The 21,219-nt window shown below is 54.6% G+C and overlaps 1 protein-coding gene across 1 annotated transcript in view; it reads right to left on the reverse strand.

Moving 5' to 3' along the window:
• ITPK1 (inositol-tetrakisphosphate 1-kinase) overlaps positions 1 to 21,219 on the reverse strand; it is a 165,728-nt gene that overhangs the window by 109,924 nt on the left and 34,585 nt on the right. The window contains exon 2 of the mRNA XM_081228151.1: positions 15,248 to 15,272. Coding sequence (XP_081084277.1) covers positions 15,248 to 15,272 — 25 coding nt within the window. The remainder of the gene's footprint in view (positions 1 to 15,247; positions 15,273 to 21,219) is intronic.

Genomic DNA, 21,219 nt, shown 5'->3' on the forward strand with positions numbered 1-21,219 from the left:
GACTATCACTGCTGCCACCTGGGCTGGTTCACAGAAGCGCAGCCCAAAGACATCACAGCACTGTGGAATCATTACGTGGGCATTTCAGAGCTCTGAAGCAATATCACTAGGGGATCGTTGCCCAGGTGCCCAGGCTGGTCACCTTCTTTTGAGAACCGGGGATCCCTAAATGTTCCCCCAGGACACCTGATGAAAGCCCCCCCCCATTCCCATCGGACCTCTGAGCGCCTCCCAAGTGGCTTCTGTGGAAGTGATGAGTGAGCCCTGCTCCACGCCAAGTTCTCGGGACACAGCGTGAGCCGGGATCTCCTTATAGGGTATGCTCTGAGGGCACTGCATAATGTTCAAAAGGAGAGAGGCTACTCAGACTGCTGGTCCGTCTGGAAAACTGGCCTGCGGGGAAGGGGGACAAGGCAGCCAGGCCGACTGGGTCCCTGAAAGGTCTGCCCCTGCCTGTCACTCATACAGGACATCAGAGAAAGGCGGGGGTGGGGGGGAACTGCGGGGGTTCCCGGGGGAGTTCTCAAGGGTGGGGATGGCTGAAGGAGAGCCAAGCTGCAGCTCTGGGTTCACAAGCCTTTGGAAAAGCCATGAAATCGCAGCTGTGCACATGCCTCCTGGGGCTTCCCCCAGCCAAGGGGAAGCCAGCATGCCGGGTTGGGGAGGAGGGCTTATGTGGCCAGGGTCAGGGGTCAGCACCCCTCAGAGGTGATGCCTTGGCTGGGCACAGGGAGATCTCGAACCAGGAGGTGAATCAGCCTGCCCCCAGCCAGGGCAAACTCAGCTCCAATCCCAGAGGGCACCACAAACCAGGCTGCCCACGTCCCAGTCTAGGAAGGGCCTCGGGCTGCCACGTCCAGGAGGGCACCCCCGAGTGGGGACCCCATGGGACCACCGCAGGAGCATCGTCCCTGTCAGCCCTGCTCTTAGCAAACCAGACAGGTGTAACTGACACTGTAGACATTTCTGGCTTCTTTTCTTTTTCTTTACTTGTGATAACAAATGAAACGAGAGAGATCCTTTCACTTTGGCTCAGCTAACAACCCAGTCGTTCACCCGCACAACACTTTAGATTCACATAAACTTCCACGGGCCGCAAGGACGACGAGGATAATGGCTCCAGTAAATAATAACAAACGGCTGCTTCTGAGCACGGCTACATACCAGGCTCTGCGCCGTTCCTTCGCTGCACCGGCTCAATCTCATGACAACTCTGCAAGGCCGGTTCCAGTAGTATTGCCTTTTCGTCAATGGCTCTTTGGGGGTAACTTGTCCATTTGTAAGTCCAGAGCCCGAGTGCGCTGGCGGAGTTAGCTGCAGCCCAACACCCACGCCCACTCTCTTCTCCAAGTTCATGTGAGGTGACGGCATGCCCAGCAAAAAGACCGCACTTCTCGCCTGCTGGCCGCCAGGACCGAGCGCCGGTTAGAACACTCGAGACCAAGGCTAGGTAGGCAACAGTGTAACGTGGGACTTCTGGGGAGGCCACCTAGGGGGAACAGACGCAGGTGCGAGGCGGGGCGCCCTACTCCCTGACCACTTCCCTATGGCCTGGAATGTCAACACGATGGCTGAAGCCCCAGCAGCCGTCTTCGGCAAGGAGGTGATCTGGAGCCTAGAAGCCAGAGCGGAGGATGGCGTGGCACAGAGAGAAAAGGGTTCTGTGCAACTTTATGGAGCACACACACCAGCTCTAAGTTCCTGCGTTCAGCTTCTTTCACAGGGAGAGAAATAAACATGGTATTTCTTTCTTTTTTGTTTTTTTTGCAGTACGCGGGCCTCTCACTCTTGTGGCCTCTCCCGTTGCGGAGCACAGGCTCCGGACGTGCAGGCTCAGCGGCCATGGCTCACGGGCCCAGCCGCTCCGCGGCACGTGGGGTCTTCCCGGACCGGGGCACGAACCCGTGTCCCCTGCATCGGCAGGCGGACCCTCAACCACTGCACCACCGGGGAAGCCCGGTATTTCTTTTAAGCCACCATTATTTCCAATCTGCCGCTGGCAGATGAATGCAAATCCCGATGGCTCCAGAGCGAGGCTGCAGACGGACGGGGTGTTGGAGGACGAGAGCTGCCAGGCAGAGGGGCTGGGGGTGGGGGTGGTCCAGGAGAGCTCCCCCTCCCCCCGCCAAAAGGACAATGTCCCTGCACCCCAGACTCATGGAGGATGTACTCAGGCCACCATACTTCTGCTTCTCTTGGAATTCTCCCTCTTTGTCCAGGTCAAGAGAATAATTTCCTATGTGTGACACTGACGAGGTTCTTCAACATTTGAGGAAGGAAGGTTCAATCTTCTCCATGGTTTCTACTCCCCCTCCTGGGAACTTAGAGTTCTTCTTTTCCATGGCAGCTAATCTCACTTCCCTGAATGCTTTGGCTACCAAGAAGCTCAGAACTACCCTGCTGTACCCTCACAGCAGCGGGCCTGACAGGTAATATTAATCCTCCTCCGTTCCTCAGCCTCGACTTAATCCTATCTTACTAACCTTGCCTTCAGGGAAAGAGATAAGAGTGTAAACACTAGAGTTTAGAGCAGAACATTGAAAGGCAGGAATATCCCTAGACTATGAAAGTAACAGTTTTCTCTTTCTGGGAAGAGCTAGAATGACAAACTAACAAGTTAGCACTTCATAAGTACAAGGGAAATTCTCCGGTTTACGTATACTTTCTGACCTTTCAAAGTGGTGCTACGTGACGTATCACCCTAGTGCTGGGAGAAAAAAAAAAAGAAATTCCAAGACCCCTCACCCGGCCTCAGCCTTCGCACACCATCAAGCACAGGTTAAGAACCCTCCACAATACACAAATATGTTATTCCTCTACTTCCTCCACTCAAAGGCTCATTAGATCTTCACATACCAGTTTTGAAAGTATTAAAAGATTTTTAAATAGGTGTTAGAAAACCAAAAGAGAAAAAAAAAAAAAGGGTATATTAGCACAGGCATAGGAAAACAAAAATGGAGGGCTTCCCTGGTGGCGCAGTGGTTGAGGGTCCGCCTGCCGATGCAGGGGACACGGGTTCGTGCCCCAGTCCAGGAAGATCCCAAATGCCGTGGAGCAGCTGGGCCCGTGAGCCATGGCTGCTGAGCCTGCGCGTCCGGAGCCTGTGCTCTGCAAGGGGAGAGGCCACAACAGTGAGAGGCCTGTGTACCGCAAAAAAAAAAAAAAAAAAAAAAAAAAGGAAAACTTAGCAGTGGTTATTTCTGGAGAATAAAATGATAGGGAACTTTTCTAATTCATATATTTCTACAATATCTAATTATTTTCCACTGATTTCCAAAGATTCAGCGGTAAGATGCGCCTATAAGCCAGAAGGCACGCCAGGCTGACACAGCCCCCAGAAGAAGACATGGTCCACAGCCTTAAGGAGCTCCCAGAGAAGAGGAGAAGCTGCCAGAATATGTGATTATGCCATGGAATGGGAGCTTCTGTGCCTAGGGGGTTGGGGGCACAGGGTGGAGGGGTCCAGATGAGGGAGAGGCTCTCTGGGCCTGGGGGGCCCAGGAAGGCTTTGAGGAGCTAGTGGCAGTGAGCTGGGCCACACAGATAAATAAGTGTCCACCAGATGGAACAGGAGGAAGGCCACGGCGGGTTGCTGGGACAGGATACATGGAGAAACAGGCTGAGGCTCTGCAGAGGGTGCTCTGGGGTGCACGTGAGGGCGTGGCCCGGGCTGGGCTCCCCAGAGTGAGAACCAACGGCTAAAGGCTTTGTGGATCCCTCCAAGGGAAGGGTCTTCGCCCTGTACGCTGGGCCATGCAGCCACGCTGTGACAAGACGGAGCCTGTCTGGGAAAGAGCCCTTGGGCAGCAGATGGGCCAGTCCAGGAGAGAGGTCAAAGACACGCGGGCAAAGGAACGGCAAGGAAGCGCTGGTTTCAGAGATGATGCACAAGCGGCAGTGGGGTGTAGAGGTTATGAGATGGACCAGAGCCTGCATGCTGGGCTCGGCTCCGCCTCATGCCGGCTCAGAGGCTGGGGCGAGCTCTCTCTGACTCAGTTTCCTCATCCGTAAAGCAGGGATAATAGAAGTTTATCCACTGGGACCTCCCTGGCGGTCCAGTGGTTAGGACTCAGCGCTCTCACTGCCGAGGGCCCAGGTTCAATCCCTGGTCAGGGAACTAAGATCCCGCAAGCCACGCGGCACAGCCAAAAACAAAAACCAAACAAACAGAAAGTTTATCCATCAAATAGAGCTAAGAATTGCACTAAATGATAGTCCTTCTCTGGATTGTTGTGGGGATTAAATTAGTTCACGTACGTAAGCGCTTAGAGAAGTTCCCAGAACACAGTAAGGCCACGTCCACACTGCTTTGATCATCTCCCCGACACCGTTACAATGACCACTCCTAGGGAAGGACCAATAGGAACCCAAGCAATTCACGCATATCCCGGGTTTCTAACAGCCACCGGCGGCCCTGAAGTCAGCAGGAAGATAGCAGGGCCCCAAGGACCTGCCCCAGCGCTGCCTCTCATTCGCCTCCCAGGGGCTGGGAACTGCTACAGCGCAGGGGCCAGACCCAGAAGCTGGGCCCATCCCCTAGCAGCACCCCAACCCACCTCTGAATGGCCCACTGAGAGGTTAAGAACAAGGGCTAGTCCTTACTTTACAGAGACATGTAGTGACACATTCATGCATGAAGTGACAGGATGGTGAGACTGGCCTCAAACTGTCCAAGTGGGGAACGAGCTCTCCAGGAAGTGATACTGGCCAGGTGGTCACGGACACCAAGCTGAGCGATGGGCACACAGGGTGCCCCATACCACCCTCCCGAATCTGCTATGTCACGTGAGTCTTCCATAATAGAAAGTTCTCGGCTCAGTCCTTCATTCACTCACCCAGCAAACACAGAGCACACACAGGGCCAGGTGCTGCCCTCATCAGAGACAGGAGGGTTCACCGCAGCATTATTTACAATAGCCAGGACATGGAAGCAACCTAAATGTCCATCGGCAGATGCATGGATAAAGAAGATGTGGTACATATATACAACAGAATATTACTCAGCCATGAAAAGGAACAAAACTGGGTCATTTGTAGAGATGTGGATGGACCTAGAGACTGTCATACAGAGTGAAGTAAGTCAGAAAGAGAAAAACAAGTATCGTATATTAATGCATATATGTGGAATTTAGAAAAATGGTACAGATGAACCTATTTGTAGGGCAGGAATAGAGACACAGACGTAGAGGACGGACGTGTGGACACAGTGGGGAAGGGGGGTGGGATGAATTGGGAGATTGGGATTGACATATATACACTACCATGTGTGAAATAGATAGCTAGTGGGAACCTGCTATATAGCGTAGGGAGCTCAGCTGGGTGCTCTGTGATGACCTAGAGGGGTGGGATGGGGGGGGCTAGGTTCAAGAGGAAGGGGATATATACATACATATAGCTGATTCACTTCGTTGTACAGCAGAAACTAACACAACATTGTAAAGAAACTATACCCAAATAAATAAATAAATACAATGAGATATACCATGAAGAAAAAAAAAAAAAAGACAGAGGAGGGTTCTGGCCCAGGAGCACGCGCCCACAGGCAGCTCCAGTTTGGGGGGAGGGCGTCTGCTGGGGGAGCAGGGAAGCTGTCACTGGCAAGGTGACATCTGAACAGGTCTAACAGCACAAACAGAAACATGAGAGTGGGGAGGGGGCTGGAGAGGGAGATGCCAGCTTCTTAGCCACCGAAAGATTTAAGGACGTTTCGTGATCCGCGAAACAGCAGAAGGCAACGCCCGTCTCCACTCCTGCTTTCCCAGTGCCAGCTGCGCAGCCGGGGTCCTCAAGTCAATTCACCATTTCACACAGAGTCTCAGCCCCAGGAGGTGCACCCTCCCCAACTCAAATGGGCACCAACTATTTGCAGTGGAGCCTCTGCAACTGGGGACGTGGATTCGGCAGCTCTGGGCTGGCCCTGTAACAGGCTCCCAGGCAATGGCTGGCGCACCACACTTTGAGTAACACTCTAGACAACTTCGCCCCAGAACAACCTCAAAACAGGTGGCTACTTTCAAAGCGGAACCTTTGCTTCTGGCTCTTTCTATCCCTTTTAAGCCCTTCCTATTTCGCCACGCTCCTTCTTCCTTTTGCTTTTACCTGCTTACGTGTTGTACCCCCCGAGGTGGCCAGTGAAATCGGAAGGCCCACCAACGGCAGAGGGACGAGGAGGTGGAACCCTGACTCGGTGTGGACCAGTGTTGCAGCCGGGGTGGGGTGGGCTGGGAGTGGGTGCCTGGCCCCCGCAGAGCCCACCCCGGCACCCGGATTCCAGCTTCCCTGGCCGGAGTGCTTTCTGTTTAAGGACTTACTCAAGTTGACTCAGCGAGTCAAAGGCCAGGAAAGAACACCCCAGAACTGAGGTTCACAGCCCTCTGAAGCCACGCAGGACTGCACTGACGCCGGAGATGGTTGCTATTTGTAACAGCAAGCCTAAAAAGCTCAAGAATAAAAATAAAACTGGCAGAACTGAAACCATTCAGCAGACGTCGACAGCACTTACATCGTCATTTTCCCACGCTGCCCTCCAAAACATGACCTCTTATGAACAGCTACTGTGAACAGCTGGTGCGCTCCCCAACATGTAATACTTCCCCAGCCCCATGTATCATTATAATAAAAATACTTTGATGATCATGCTTACAGATAAATGTGACTAACTCCATTCATTAAATATATGTTAAGTAGATAAGAATAAAAACAACTTTCAAAGTTTTGAAAATGATACAAATATCTGTGTTTCAAATTTAAAAAAATAAAATCTATCTTTTTTTTTAGCTTTGGAAAAAAAATTTTTTTTACAACTTTATTGGAGTATAATTGCTTTACAATGGTATGTTAGTTTCTGCTTTATAACAAAGTGAATCAGTTATACATATACATCTGTTCCCATATCGCTTGCCTCTTGCGTCTCCCTCCCTCCCACCCTCCCTAGCCCACCCAAATCTATCTTTTAAAAAGGAATTCAGTTAAAATCCACAACAGTTGGAAACCTAAAAGTGTTACTTTGGCAGGGGGACAGAAAGATCACATTCTTTGCGCAACATATTTTTCTAAGCAGCAGTTTCACCTGTAGCTGTATCCCCCACCCTACGCACATATAAACCACACCGTTCATAACAAAGGATCAGGGAAAATTAGCCCACAACCCTTGCACTTCTATTAGCCGTCTTAGGTCCTGTGTGCTAAGTGTCATCCCAATTTAAAGATGAGGAAAGTGAGATCACACACAGTCAGAAAACAGACTAAAGGAAACTCAAACCCAGACCTCTGGATTCCACGTGGAGGCTGAACTCAGCCAAGAACAATCTATATCCCAATTATGGTCCCAAACGGCCACGTGGAAACATTCTGTGCAGAGCCAACTCCCAGTCCCATGGCCACCCTTCCTGGAGGTACTGGGGTCTGCTGCCAGAGGTCAGCATCAGAGTCATACTCAGGTGGCCTTCAGAAAGCCCCTGCCCATAAGGAAGTGGCCAGCTGGCTGCCCTGGGCTCTTCCAGCTGCAAGGATGTCAGGAGCCCAAGAAACACCAAGGCAACCGATATTCCCCAAGCCCCTTACACTGGGCTCCAGAGCACCCAGCAGAGGGAGCAGATGGAAGGAAGAATGTTCACAGGTGTCCAGCCCTACCTGGGCCCCAGCTACCTGGAAATAAAATCCAGGAGGCACCAAGGTCAGCCAGCTGGGCCACCCTGGAGACAGAGTGGGTGGCAGAGGGAACCCAGCTGGGGATTAATCATTTGACACCTTGAACAACGTACTTCTTAAAACAATTTTTGAACCATGGAAATATTAACTAAATAACATACATTTTTTAAAGGTGAATGGAGAACCCAGCACCTATAATCCCTGGAGGAAGGCGGACCGCTCACTCAGCCATGTGACTCTCCTTCCCGCTCTCAGCACGGAAGCCGCTACTGAACTTAGCTGCCCGCCTTCAACACACCTGTCTGAACCAGCGTTCGCTCCCTGCTGCTGCTCCTGAGCCCCCCAGTCTGAGGACTGACTCTGCACTCTCTGTCACCCCCCCAACCCAGGCACCACACCCCGCCCTCTGTGTCCCCTGCCATCCACTACTGCGTCCATTCCAGCCGGACCCAGGGTCCCCGTTAGGCTCCAGCCCCAGCCTCCAACCAGAAGACCCAGCTTTTCACCCTCCAGTCCGGCTTGTCTAATCCCCCACCGTGTGCCCTCCCAGTGGGACCCTCTCCCCCATCGCCTCTAACTGGCGCGCACACCTCTCCCACCGAGAAGCCCTTTGATGCCCCCAGCATCCCACGGTCAGCTCACCCGGCCCTCCTGTGGGCCAGCCCTGCCGCCCTCTTGACCTGGCTGCTTCCTGACTCCCTCATGGCCGAGGCCTCGGCACTGCCAAACCATTCCACTGGCAGTCAAAAGACCCCCTTTCCCAGCCCCTGGGTCCTCGTACAGGCTGTGCTCCCTGCCCGAAATGACATTCAAATGCCTCACCTCCCCACCCACACGTACGCCTCGTTATTCCTGTATCAAGGGGCATCAACTTCCCCGTAAGGCCTCCCCCCCACCGCCTGCCCACTCCCCGCTTTCATGCCTGCTGCCCCTGTGTCCTCGCAGGGCCCACAAAGGCACAGACAAGCCCTCCCACCCTCCAGGCTTGCCCGCGTGCTCGGGGCCCCTGTCACTGCACCCCTCCCACTCCAGATGCCCAGCACCCAGTCCTCTATAAGCCCTGGGCATGTGGCCTGCTCTTGGCGTCTTTCTGTCTGTCTCTCTTAGTCTTTCCTCTTCTGCTTTATCCTCTGCCACCCAACCCCCTGCCCTGAATGCTTTGTGCAGACAGGGGCAGACGAACACACAAAGAACTCCAACATCTCAAGCAGGCAACAACGCTGCAGGAACCCCCAGGAAAAGCCTGCAGACCCCCCTTTACTCTTTTGCAAGCTGGGGAAATGTATTTACTTCCTCACCGGCTTGAGAAACAGTGGCTGCTCCAGAGACTGGGGTTTCGTAATGTCTGAATTCTCAAGGAATTTGTAAGGAGGACAATGAATCTCGAACCAGCAACTGTACTTCTCCCACTTACAGCTTGCTCCTTTGCATTTTAAACTAAGACTCCAATCCCTCTCTGCTAACAGCCATCTCCCTCTCCCCTGGCGCTTTGAAGATAACTGGGGAAAGACAGCCCTGGGAACCTGGCGGGCAGGGGGTGGGATGCGATGTACATGTTCCTGAGGATGCCAAGGCTGGAGGTGGGCAGGGCAGTAGGCACGTTGTTCTCTCTGGATCTTCTTCCACTAAATTCAGCGTTGCCCTAGAAAGGGGCGACGGGGTCCAGGGACGGAGAACCCACAGGCTTCCCTACCAGGCCTTCCCCACAGATCAGGTCAGAGTGGAAAATGCTCCCCAGGGAAGGCGTCCTACAAGGCTGATGCAAGCCTCCTGCCCAGCCCTCAGCAGAGCCCCAGGCCACAGATGACCCAAGTGGCCAAGGAATGTTTTCTCCCAACAAAGGTTCACTGGGTGGAAGGGCCGTGATGGCTGTGCCGTGCTCAACACTTGGTCACTTTAGCACCTAGTTGTTTCGGGAGCAGAAGGGCCTCGGGAGCAGGTCCAGCCCTGACCGGGGCTGTGGGCTTGAACCTACCTCTCAGCCGGGCTCTGTCAGGTGGACAAGGTTCATCGCCACTAGCCAGGCTCACCCTTCCCTCCTCCAGGAAGGAAGCCTTCCTGACTTACCAAGTGGGGTAAGGACCCTCCTCCGTGCCTGTGCCCATGATCCCCACCACTTTGGCCCCTGGCTGCCAACGGCAGACTTCAGAGGGCTGCAGGGATGTGGCCTGGGCCCCTGTGAGTCCCCGGCACCTGCAGCCTGGTACACAGCAGGCACCCAGTAAAGGTCTGCTGAATCCTGCTGCAAGGGGGGGCCCAGTCTTCCCAATCGGTACCTGCCGGCTATGAGGGGCCCTCACCTCATTGGCTCAGCAAGGCCAATTGTTAACGCCTGAAATGGAGGAGTCAAGGGGTCCTGTGCGTCCAGCACCCTCATCACAAGAGTACAGAAGAGACAACTGAGGCAAACAGGTACCTGCGACCGTCACTGTCATGACAGGTAGCCCCTGAGGACACAGGGGTGGAGGGCATCTTGTCCCACTCTCCCCCTGTGCTCTAGTCGAGTCCCAGCGCCGATCACAGAGCAGAACCTCCATTCCTCCCAGCCCTGCTGGACTCGGGCTCAGCTGGGGCTTCTCACGCTACCTGAGCAGGTAACGGCAGGTGTTTATTATTATCAAGCATCACTTGGCCCAACAGACCCACGTTAGGAGAGGTCAGCTGGCCTGCAGACAAGCTCACCGCCAAAGCCCTTCTGAGTCTCAGCAGACACACAGGCCCCAGAGCCCGAGTGGCCCAGTCCCAGCGGGGCCTCTGATGGCCTGAGAGCCAGGCTGCTGCTGTCCCCCGCCTCCGAGGCGGTGTCTGCCTCAGAGCCTGGTTCTTGGAAACAAACGGGGTAACGCTCTAAAGCAGTGGCCTTCAAACCAAAGCCCCCAAAATAAATGTTTAAAACTTTATATCAATTTGCACATTTTCAAGTTGACATCTAAAATTTCTCATCGTAAGTTTAAATACTTGTAGAGGATGTAATTTCCAACATATTGTAAATATTAACATTTCAGAATGAAACTGTTACTGTTTCTCTTTTAAATGGATCTAGTGGAATCTAAATACCATAGCGATTTGAGATCCACCATCATCCATTTAAAGTTACAGAATCGGACGCTTCTTAAACACGTGGAAAGATAGCAAGGCCCCTTCTGCCTCCTCAAACTCCAATTTCCAATCCACATCCCTCGAGATGTTTCCACTATCAGTGTATTTCATGTTGGAAGGCCTTTCATTGATTAGTCTATCGTAGTATGAGGCCAAAAAAAAAGAATATAAATGTCTTAATTTTTTAATTTCATGTGACCATAAAGCTCTAAGTGTCAAAATTTTTCTTCTGGATTGAATTATTATTACAATTACTATTAGTACATAATTGATCAATATAACAGAAATATATTATAAATTTGTATAAGTAATAATCATAAAAATTAAACCTTATTAGAAATACATCTCAGAAGAGGTGAATGGTAATTTAAAAAAATTATTTCACATATCCAGAGATGACTATTACCGACTGCTAGAATAAAGCAGTGTTTATTATCAATTCTACCTCCATTTTTCAATTTTTATAGTGCTGAAACCACCTATTCAAATAAATTTTAGAAATGGAAAGGAAAGAGATTTACCATAGCAAATTCTCTGAATTCCTTTAGAATTATATGGCAAGAATTACAGTAATTTATTATCAAAACTCATTTTGAATGTTCTATCATCTGACAACTCAATCAGGCCCTCTTTCAATTCTGTTGCAAGCAAAGAACTGGAACTACCTCACCTGCCCAGGATCCTAACAACCAGTCACATGGCGCCCAAGAAGGATGTATGCCCTGGGGTCACACATCACGTTCAGATCTGCCTGTGGGTAATGAGAGTGTGTGCTTCTCCTGTAGACAACCAGCTTCCAGTAGGCCAGGCACAGTGCCAACTGCTTTACCCAAATTAATGCAATTTGTCCTCACAACAATCCCAGGGGACAGGCACCACTATTATCCCCATTTTACAGACAGGGAGCCTGAGGCACCTGGGGGTTAGGAAACTGGCCCGAGGTCAGACGGTCAGAAACATGAACCCAGGCCGTCTGGCTCCCACTCCCACTACACGCACTGCCTCCGTAGAGATGGATGGAGGGCCGACGGGAGAGTTTACGAGCTCCTTCCCAAGCAGATCAGCTGTGGGAACTAACACATGCGGAGGCTGAGGATCTGCAAGAGTTCCTTTCTTAAATGTGCTCCCACCCCCTCCTTGGAGAGGTTACATACAAATGCTTCCTTCCAGTACATGGCATCATTGCCTGGTACACAGCAGTGCCCAATAGATGGTGGCACCCAGAGTGTTGCTACTGCCGTTCAGTGGCTGGAAGAACAACTCTTGTGACCAAGACAAACACTGCAGGCCTTACCATCGTTTTACAGTCTTGGTTCCTGACCCTAGGTCCCAGAATGCTTTGTTTTAAAATAGTAGCCAGGGGCTTCCCTGGTGGTGCAGTGGTTGAGAGTCCACCTGCCGGTGCAGGGGACACGGGTTCGTGCCCCGGTCTGGGAAGATCCCACATGCCGCGGAGCGGCTGGGCCCGTGAGCCACGGCCGCTGAGCCTGCGCGTCCGGAGCCTGTGCTCCGCAACGGGAGAGGCCACAGCAGTGAGAGGCCCGCGTACCACAAAAAAAAAAAAAAAAAAAAAAAAAAAAAAAAAAGTAGCCAAAGCCCAGGTGATAACAGGTATGGAAGCATGTAGTAAACCGAGCCATCTATTAACAGGCAGGGCAGACCCAGTTATCAGAAAAACCATGGGCTTTACAGACAAACCAGCCGCACTCAAATCCAACTGGACTGCTTACCAGCTGAGTTCCCTGAGGGAATTCACAACATTCTGAGCCTGTTTCCTAATCTCTAAAATGGACGTGAAAACACCACTCACATTACCAGGTGGCTGCACAAAATGGGACAATGTCCTTCACAGCACCTGACACAGGAAACACCGGGTGGAGGCTGGTGGCATGCTTACTCTCACCCTCTTCAGTCACTGCCGCCCAGTGACTGGCAAATGCCCATCTCCAGCAGCCAGTGGCCCACCAGCCTGGGGTCTGGTGCACAGAGGCTCGGCCGATTTTGAAAAAAAAACAGCCAAGTGGCTTGGTTTCCAGTTTTTGCAAAGAGCCTTTTCTCTATGTCTTGAAATTTCAAGTTCTCCAAACACTCAGGGATGCTAGGAGGAGGTGAAGAGAGAGGTGTCGTGGTGGGTTTTATTTTTAGATGTCGGCATGGAAAGCTTCCAGCCTGCCTTCGCGCTGGTCCCCAGCCACCACTTCCTCCCTCAAGTCATCATCAAAAAGAACAGTAGACCCATCAAAAAAGATTTCATAACTCTTCTTCTGCCTGGTACATTCTAAAACAATGGCTTCAGTTTCTCATCCCACCCACAAAGTGGATTAAAGGTTTTCATCTTCCCAGGAAGCCATGTAAAGCGAACACACTGACCCCTCGGTTGTCCCTCACATCCTGAAGCTCCAAGGCACCGCCCCCCGCCCCCCTCCTCTCCCCTCCCGTGGGAGGGGTGGCATCCCACTGTGCTAGAGTCTGGGATCTGGTGTGAACAGAAATCAGGTATTGGGGGTAGAGCATATTTCTTCACCTTTTAAGCAGCAGTTGTTCGTGAGCACGTGAATTCATTTCCTCTAAAAACAGCTCCCAACAGAAATTTCCCCATGGACCCTGATGGGAGGCTGTAGCTAACCTCAGGGAAGCACTTAGCCCTTCACACGGTAACCTCCATCGATCGCTCCAACTATGGGTCTAGGCCCTGGTGGTGGGTATAGGAGCATCTACAAAGGATCTGGGGGCTTCCAAGGTAACCGTCAAAAAGGACTGAGAGACAAAACTAAGCCAAAGCATCCTGGAGCAGGAATCACCTAAGCTCCAGAATGACACCTAGCTAGGAGACACCTAGCTCCAGAATGACACAAATACAACTGCACCTCCTCCGCCCACTGTTGGACCCCTAGCAGGCATTACCAATCAATCCCTGTCCTCAACCATTCACGGATTTTAGAATCCTCCAGGCACCCACTACTAATCAATCAGAAATGATGCTGAAAGCATACTTTTTAGTAGGCTTCAGACCTCCCCCTTTTGATGGATGGAGAAACTGAGGTCCACAGAAAAGCTCGGTGCAGATCATGAAACTGCAGAGCCAAGATGAGGCATGAGGCAGGATGAAAACTGCACAGCTGCTCAGAGGCTTCTAGAAACGACCTCCGCTCCCAAAACAAACCTCAGCCTTGGGGTGACAAGTTCAACCCACAAGCTACGAAGAGTGAGGCCAGGAGGAAGAACTCAGCAGCCGGCCACTCTGGCAGCCAGACGGAGGCCCCGCCCAGCCTCACACCACCAACCAGGCCGCCCGTGGCCCCAGAAGCAGAGCAGCTTGAGACCAACACCCACGGGACCTGCTAGGTGTGGGGAGGGGGCTGGGGCCGGAGTTAACACGGAGGGCTCCGAGAGCTTCTCAGCAGGCGTTATGAAAACCTACCGCAGACGCTGTATCAGAGGGCCAGGCTCCCCATCGGCCCTGAGGTCGCCCCGGCCTGGGTTACCCTCTCTGCAGCTACAGCTGGAAGGAGGGCTGCCAGCCGAGCTGCACAGACAGGCAGACTCACCCCGGACAGGGACAGAGAGGGCGACAGCAAGCACAACCGGGCCACCCTCGGGTCTCACCAAGGCCCACTGCTACCTGCTGGGGAGCAGGCAAAAGCTCCGGGGCAAACGTCACAGCCTGCCCCTGACGAAGAGCTGAGGGAATTGTCCTGTCGACACAGAGAGCAGTGGCCCCCTTCCCATCCCCGTGAGTCATCACTGCCAGGACAAATGCAGCTGGCCAGAGGGATCCCCTGGCGTGACCCCCCCGTCCATCCCACTCTCAGGCAGATCCAACCTCCCGGCATTACTGCTGCGGTCTGAGCTTGTCATCTATTTTGGGCCCACAGGGCAAGCCCCACCCCCCGCCGGAGAGCTCTCTCTCCAACCATCCTCCCTTCCCCAGTGAGCTCCTGACCCAAGTCCAACCCAGGGTGAGGCGACACAGGGGTCAGGAGCCCCCACGGACTCAGTCCACACTCCAGGGGCCAGGGGCACATCGGGAAGATCAGATGTGGCCACTGAGAGCGGAAAAGGGGTGACGAGGGGGAGGAGCATCGGTGGAGAAGACGATACCACGTCAGCCGTAATACAAGAATGGTCCAGTGTAGGAGAAGGCTCGTCCCCAGAGCTCTAACAGCCGAAGCAGAGGCTCTGGGGGCTGGAGCTCCCGCAGCGGAGCCTGAGGACAGGCAAGGGTCCGGAAGCCGGACAAGTGGCTGGGTGGTCACCCTGCCCATCCCCACCCCCACCAAGGGCGCCACCACTCCCGCACCAGCAAAGCAGAGCAGTTCCTCGACCCCGACACACCGCCAGCTCCAGCTCGGCCCCTCCGGGACGGCAATCACGTCGATTGCACAGGGAGACAAGTGAAAAACGAGAGCGTGTAAGGAGAGGCCAAGCGCCCAGACTCTTCAGTGAGCGCTGAAGGCCCCCCCAGCTGAACAACGGCGAGGGTGTGGTCTGTACTCACCTGCACGACTTCTATCCCTCGCTTCCTGTGGAGAAAAACAAAGAAAACACAGGTTACTCCAGCAGGCAGGAAACATGCTTCCAGAAACGTCACTACGGCCAGCTGGAGGCAGACCAGCGAGGAGACTGCAGCGGCACCTCTCAGGCCATGGTCCCCAGAACGGCCGTGTTTTCAAGGGGGAGGTTTATGAACTCCTAGCCAGCCCTCAAAGCCACCTCGCGGCTGAAAGAGAGGGCTGGGTGCCCAGAGGAAGCCGGCTGGAGGCCGCCCACGGCCAGCCGTCCCGCACGCCAATCCCGGGGCCAAGGCTTCGTGGGCACAGCTCCAGCCTGGACCACCCCAAGACCCTCCCACCACTGATGGCCTTAACCCAACCCCCCAACCCCACTCCCTCCCGGGTCAGGTCAGACACCCTGGCCCAGTCCCTCAGGAGGCCTCAGCCCATCCACACTCCCACGTGCAAGAGGCCCCAGGCCCTTGAGTCCTGCCCGGCTGCTTGTCCACTGCTGGCCATCTCTGCCCCACTGACACCCTGCCCGCCCTCTGAGCCTGGTTCAACCACCACGGTCCTCACCAATATCCTTCCAGGCCTGGACCTCGCCTTCCCCGTGTCTCCCCACACAGTCCCAGGGCCGCCGTGCTCCCACATGCGTGCCCTCACTCACCCTACCCCGTGGAGCCGGGGTTGGGGTCCGTGTCTCCAGAGGAGCACACAGAGGCTCCCTGCCGACTCCCCCACCCACAGCCCTTACTGCAAGCGGTTCAGGACACACAGGGCCGCGTGGCATCTCCAAGCCTCGGTCTCCACCCTCCATCCCAAGCCTTCAGGATTCGGCTCCGACAGACGCCCTCCCAGGAAGCCGTCCCGGACTCATGATGTCCTCTCCCGGCCCGCACACGCCGGGTCAACTTGGGGCACCGCTTCCCAGCCCACGGTTCCGGAGCGCCGACGGGCTGTCCCCTGGGGGCGGAGCGCGTGTGGACCGCAGACAGCACGCCGACAGCCCGGGCCGTGCGCGCTTTCCTGAGAACAGAAGCTGAGCCCCCACAGACGCTCAGAGGAGGCTGTGATCAGGCGAGGGCAAGGCCTGGGGCACTCTCGCCCTCACTCCCTCCTTGGACCAGGGTCTGGGGCAAGTTCGCTGTGTGCCCACCTGGCATCCAGACGCCCCTGAGCATAGATACAGGAGCCTCAGCTCGGTTCCTGTGCCCGGCTTGGCCCCTGGGGGACAATACAGATGAAACACCATGGCTCGGGCCCCCGAGAGGCTCACAGCCTGAGGGGGGAGACGCCACAAAGCCCCAGGGGAAACTCCAGGCCACGGTGAGCAGGCGCAGCACCTCACACGGCACAGCGGGGGTGACACCCGCCAACCTGCACGTCTGTCACTGAGCTCCTGCAACAAGCCTTTCCCAGCACCTTCCGAGCACCGGGGCACAGAGCGGAAACTCACAAGGAGGCCACCACATAAGACAGCAAGACACAGCAGGAGGTGACCAGGTCACACTGCAGGACGTGCCCAGCTGCCCGCCCCTCCACACCCAACACCTCCCAGGACGCCGGGCCCCGAGGAACCCCATCTGGAAACCACAGTAGCTGATGCTTTCAGGGTCCTCGCCGTCACTCAGCTTTCTCTGCAGTTCTGGAAGGAATGGCAGCCGATATGCATCTGCCTCCACGATCTCATGAGGGGACGGGCTGGACACGACAGCACGGCCCTGGGCCACCAGAGCCCACGGCAGGGGGACAGACGGCGCCACTTGGAACCCATGTCACATCCAGGCATCGGCTCACAACCCACACCGTTCGTTTCTGAGCCCTGTGGACACCCCAGAGCCCCTGCCTCACTCCCAGACCGTCCTGGCCCTAAGGGAGCATTGGTGATGGGAACCCGCCATGATCACGTGGCCTGTGACTGTGACCGGCTAGGTTAGGCGCAGCGTGCCTCCTCACCCTGCCCGCCCCCCCTGGCTGGGGACCTTCAAGAGCTGAGGGGGGAGCCTCAGGGGACGAGTCTCGGGGACAGACAGACGGCCTGCAGGAGACAGGCCCGTGTGTACGTGACCCACACCAGGTGGAGAGGCCTTCTGCCAGGCGCCGGGCCCGGTCTGGCTTCTCCCTCCAAGTTAATTCTCTTGGCATCCAGATTATCCCGGCGTGTGGCTCTCATGTCCTTAGGAAGGCAGCTGCGGTCACTTCCGACCCATCCACATCAGACATCAGCCCAGACAGTTCCCACCCTCCTTACCCCTGTCCTAAAAAACAAACTGGACTCTAACTTTGAAAACAGATGGAACACGTACAATAAAAGAAACAAAAAAAGTGGTCTCGAGGATGGACTGACAACCTCAAGTGGGGCTGACCTCCCAGGAGCCAGTGCAGTGTCTCTGCAGCTCAGAGCACCAAGAACAGGATAAACTGCACCTCTGGCAGAAAAGACAGGGCTCGGGTCCCCTTTCCACACACGTCCGGCCACACGTACACCAGACACCCTCGTGGTGAGAGGAGCTAAGGCCCACCGAGCGCTCGCGGCACCTTCCACGGTGACTGCCCATTACTCTGACCGGCAAGCTGAGGCCCGGCTGCCTCAGGAGAGCGGGCACTGGCTCTGCAGCTGGGCTCCCCACACCACACAGTCATGGCGCAGCTGGCTCAGGAGGTGCCAAGAGGGCAAGCCTGGTCTCCATGCCCCAGGGCCTCGGTGTAATGGGGAGCCTAGGGACGCAAGCAGTCAACCACGTTCCCTAGGGTGGTGGGATGCCACGCACCCCATCACCGCCCACTCAGGAAAATAAGGTATAACCTGCTGGGGCTCCCTTCTGCGCCTCAAACCTCTGCAGAACAAAGGTACCAAGAATGTTCATTTCCCGAGCAGCGGGCTCCTGAAACCCGGCCCTAACCAGAAAGTTCAGAAATTGAATCATGACACCAAAGGAGAAGCGGGAGGAGGGGGCGAAGAAGGGAGGGAGACGGGACGGGGAGAAGGGAAGAGAAACCAAACCTGTGGCCAACTGAGTAAAGTCCTCCTGCTGAAAACCCCAGCTCCCTGACCTCACCCCACAGACACACTTGAACGGGCAAAGCGTTTCAGGCTGCGGATGTTAACTGCCCCACTGCCCGAGACAGCAAAAGCCTGGCAGCGCCTAAACCCCCAAAGAGGGGCCACTAACAAACTACATGCAGTCAGAGGAATACTATGCAGCAGTTAAAAGAACAAGGAAGTGCTCCAGGTCCCATAATGCATTCGTTATCTCCAAGACACTGCTACGGGAAAGCAACATGCAAAGCCTGGGGGCCGTAGACAGTTATTTGGGTTAAGCACAACGTCCAGGACAAAAAAGGCATGCTTGCATATATGCAGAACGAATCTGAAAGTACCACCAGAAAATAGCTGTGGCCCGGCCTCTAGTCAAGGGCAAGGGCAAAGGTGGCTGGGAGGTGATGTGAGGAGACTTCCTTTTCACGGTGCCGCCTCGTGCACTTCTTGAATTTTGTGCCAGGTGCCTCTAACGCATGCCCCCAAACTAGGGAAGTTTATATTTTTTAATTTTTTACGAAATAACAGGTGCCAGCATTCCCAGGGTCTGGCATAAAGTAGATGCCTGATGAGGGCATGGGGCAATCGACCAGCTGATGAAGTGAAGAAAGGGAGCTCAGGATTTATCTAGAAAAGCTCCCCTGGGCTGCTCAAAGAGGAGCCGCCATGACACCCCTTCCGGGGCCACTGGACTGTCACGCATCAGAGCATCCCGTTTGGATTCTAAGCCCTTTTAAATACTCGGGCACCGGGGAAACAGATCGGGAGGGAACACACTGCAGTGTTAACTTGGCTGCAGCAGTAAAGTGATGTGTGGTTCCTTTCGTTTTCTGGTAGTTTCTAAGTTTTCGACAATGACATAGGTACTACCTCTAAAATTATAGAAAAAGTAACAATAAAAGTTAAATAATTAAAGAATTTTACTTAAAACCTGCACCTCAAGAAAATGCAGGCTCTGAATTGTCATTTCCTTGATAAATGTTGGATTAATAAGTTTTGGACAGAGGTGTACCTCACAACTCATAATACAAACCTGCTTTTCCAAAAGCTGGATATCCCATAAGGGGGGATCCATTTTGCAAAAGGGACCTCCCTCTCCAGACGAGCAAGGAGAGCATACTCTTGGGGAATTTAAAATAGTTACTTACAAAACGGAGTATCTTTTCAAGGCAGAAGACAGAGCAATCAGAGAAGGCTTCAAGGAGGAGGCGGCATTTGCCATTCGAACAAAAACTGAAGGGCAACTACAGACAGACACTGGGGAGAAGAAGTTAAAGAGGAATAACACGAGGAGTGTCCCCCCTTCCCAAAAGTCATCTGGGAGTGTGGAAGCATAAGCCCCACCGAGAGGGCAGGCGGGGGCGATGAGAAGTGGAGAGAAGATGCAGGCTGGGCACAGCCCAGGGGCCCAGAATGTCACCCCATGGGCCAGTGGGTTCCAAATGCCAGGACAGATGACTAAGAATCACCCCTGGAACTTGTCAAAAATACTAAATTCAAGGTCCGGTCCCAAAGACTCTGATCCAGGAGGCGGAAGGCAGGGTCTGAGAGGAGCTCGGGGCTCGTGCAGCTCCCAGGTGTCCTCTGGAGCTGCCACGTGTGGAACAGCTGCTCGTCCCCAAGCAGCAACTCCTGCCGCTTGAGGAGCAGCGGGACCAGATATGCCCGGGAGGGGGCGGGGGCCTGTTCGTTCAGGGGCAGCCCCTCCAGGTCTTGGGGACAGGAGTAAAGGTCATGAAAGAACCAGAGCTAGCTGTGATGCTCACAGTCTGGGCGCAGCAGGCTGAGAACACACGCCAGCACCAGGGACGGAGCGTAGCAGGGAGACGGTGACTTCTCCATTTTTTGACCGCGGTGGTGCCAGGAGGTGGTCAGAAGCCCCCACTGAGCTGAGCAAACAGTTCAGGCCTGTCTGGGCGGCAGGCAGACGTGGAAGAGGTGGGGGGCGTCCCCACGAGGAGAACGCGGAACCAGACACAACTGTACCTCGTGCCTCCCTTTCCTCACCTGTCAAGCGAGGAGAATCCTGGACCCCACTGCACAGGACGGCCGGGCCCACGCCGGGGCTGGGGGCCTGTTACTTCTGTTCTGCCCTGCCGGCCTGCCCTCTCAGAACTGCCCCTCCTCTATCCATGTGATTCTGACGGGCAAACAGAAAACGGAGGCGCTGCAGCCCCTCCAGGGGTGGGCACGTGGCCTGGCACCTCACTTAGCTGCAGGGTGAGCGCGGGACCCAAGCCAGACCAGCCCGGGGCCTTTCCAGGACGGGTCCTGGGGCACTGTCAGCAGCACGAAGAGCACGTCCCGGAAACGTCAGAGGACAGCGTGGGCAGACTCTGCAGAAGGAGGCTACACCAGGAGAAAAGGCCAGCACTCCTTTGCCAGAGGTCAAGGCCCCAATCCAGCCGGCCTAGAGCCTGCCCTCTCTAGACTTTCAGTTGTGGATTTTGAGTTTCTGTCACTGGCCACTGTCTTGCTTAATATAGCAGAGCTTAGTAAGTGAGAGCAGCACCCACTTCCTGAAGACAAAAATTACCCCAAAGGACACGGTGTAGAGAGAGGGGGGATAATATAGGACAGGAGTCCAGCGAAGAGGGCCAAAAGCAAGAGGACTAGAAAAGAGCAAGGTCCCAGAAGCCAGGGAGGCAGGACCATCCGGAGGCGCCAGCCCAAACCACTCAGAGGCCACCATAAGGCCTGAGACTCAGCTGCTGGGTGTCGCATCAGGAAGGGTAACAAGGTACACCTTGGGACACCAGCAGGCCTGCCTCACAGCAGAGCGGGGCCCGCGAAAACCAGCAGCAAGAACAGGACGCAGGGCTTCCCTAGTGGCGCAGTGGTTGAAGAGTCTGCCTGCCGATGCAGGGAACGCGGGTTCGAGCCCCGGTCTGGGAGAATCCCACATACCGCGGAGCAGCTGGGCCCGTAAGCCAT

This window comes from Mesoplodon bidens, assembly GCF_964165515.1.
Source record: "Mesoplodon bidens genome assembly, chromosome: 3".
Lineage (NCBI taxonomy): Eukaryota > Metazoa > Chordata > Mammalia > Artiodactyla > Ziphiidae > Mesoplodon > Mesoplodon bidens.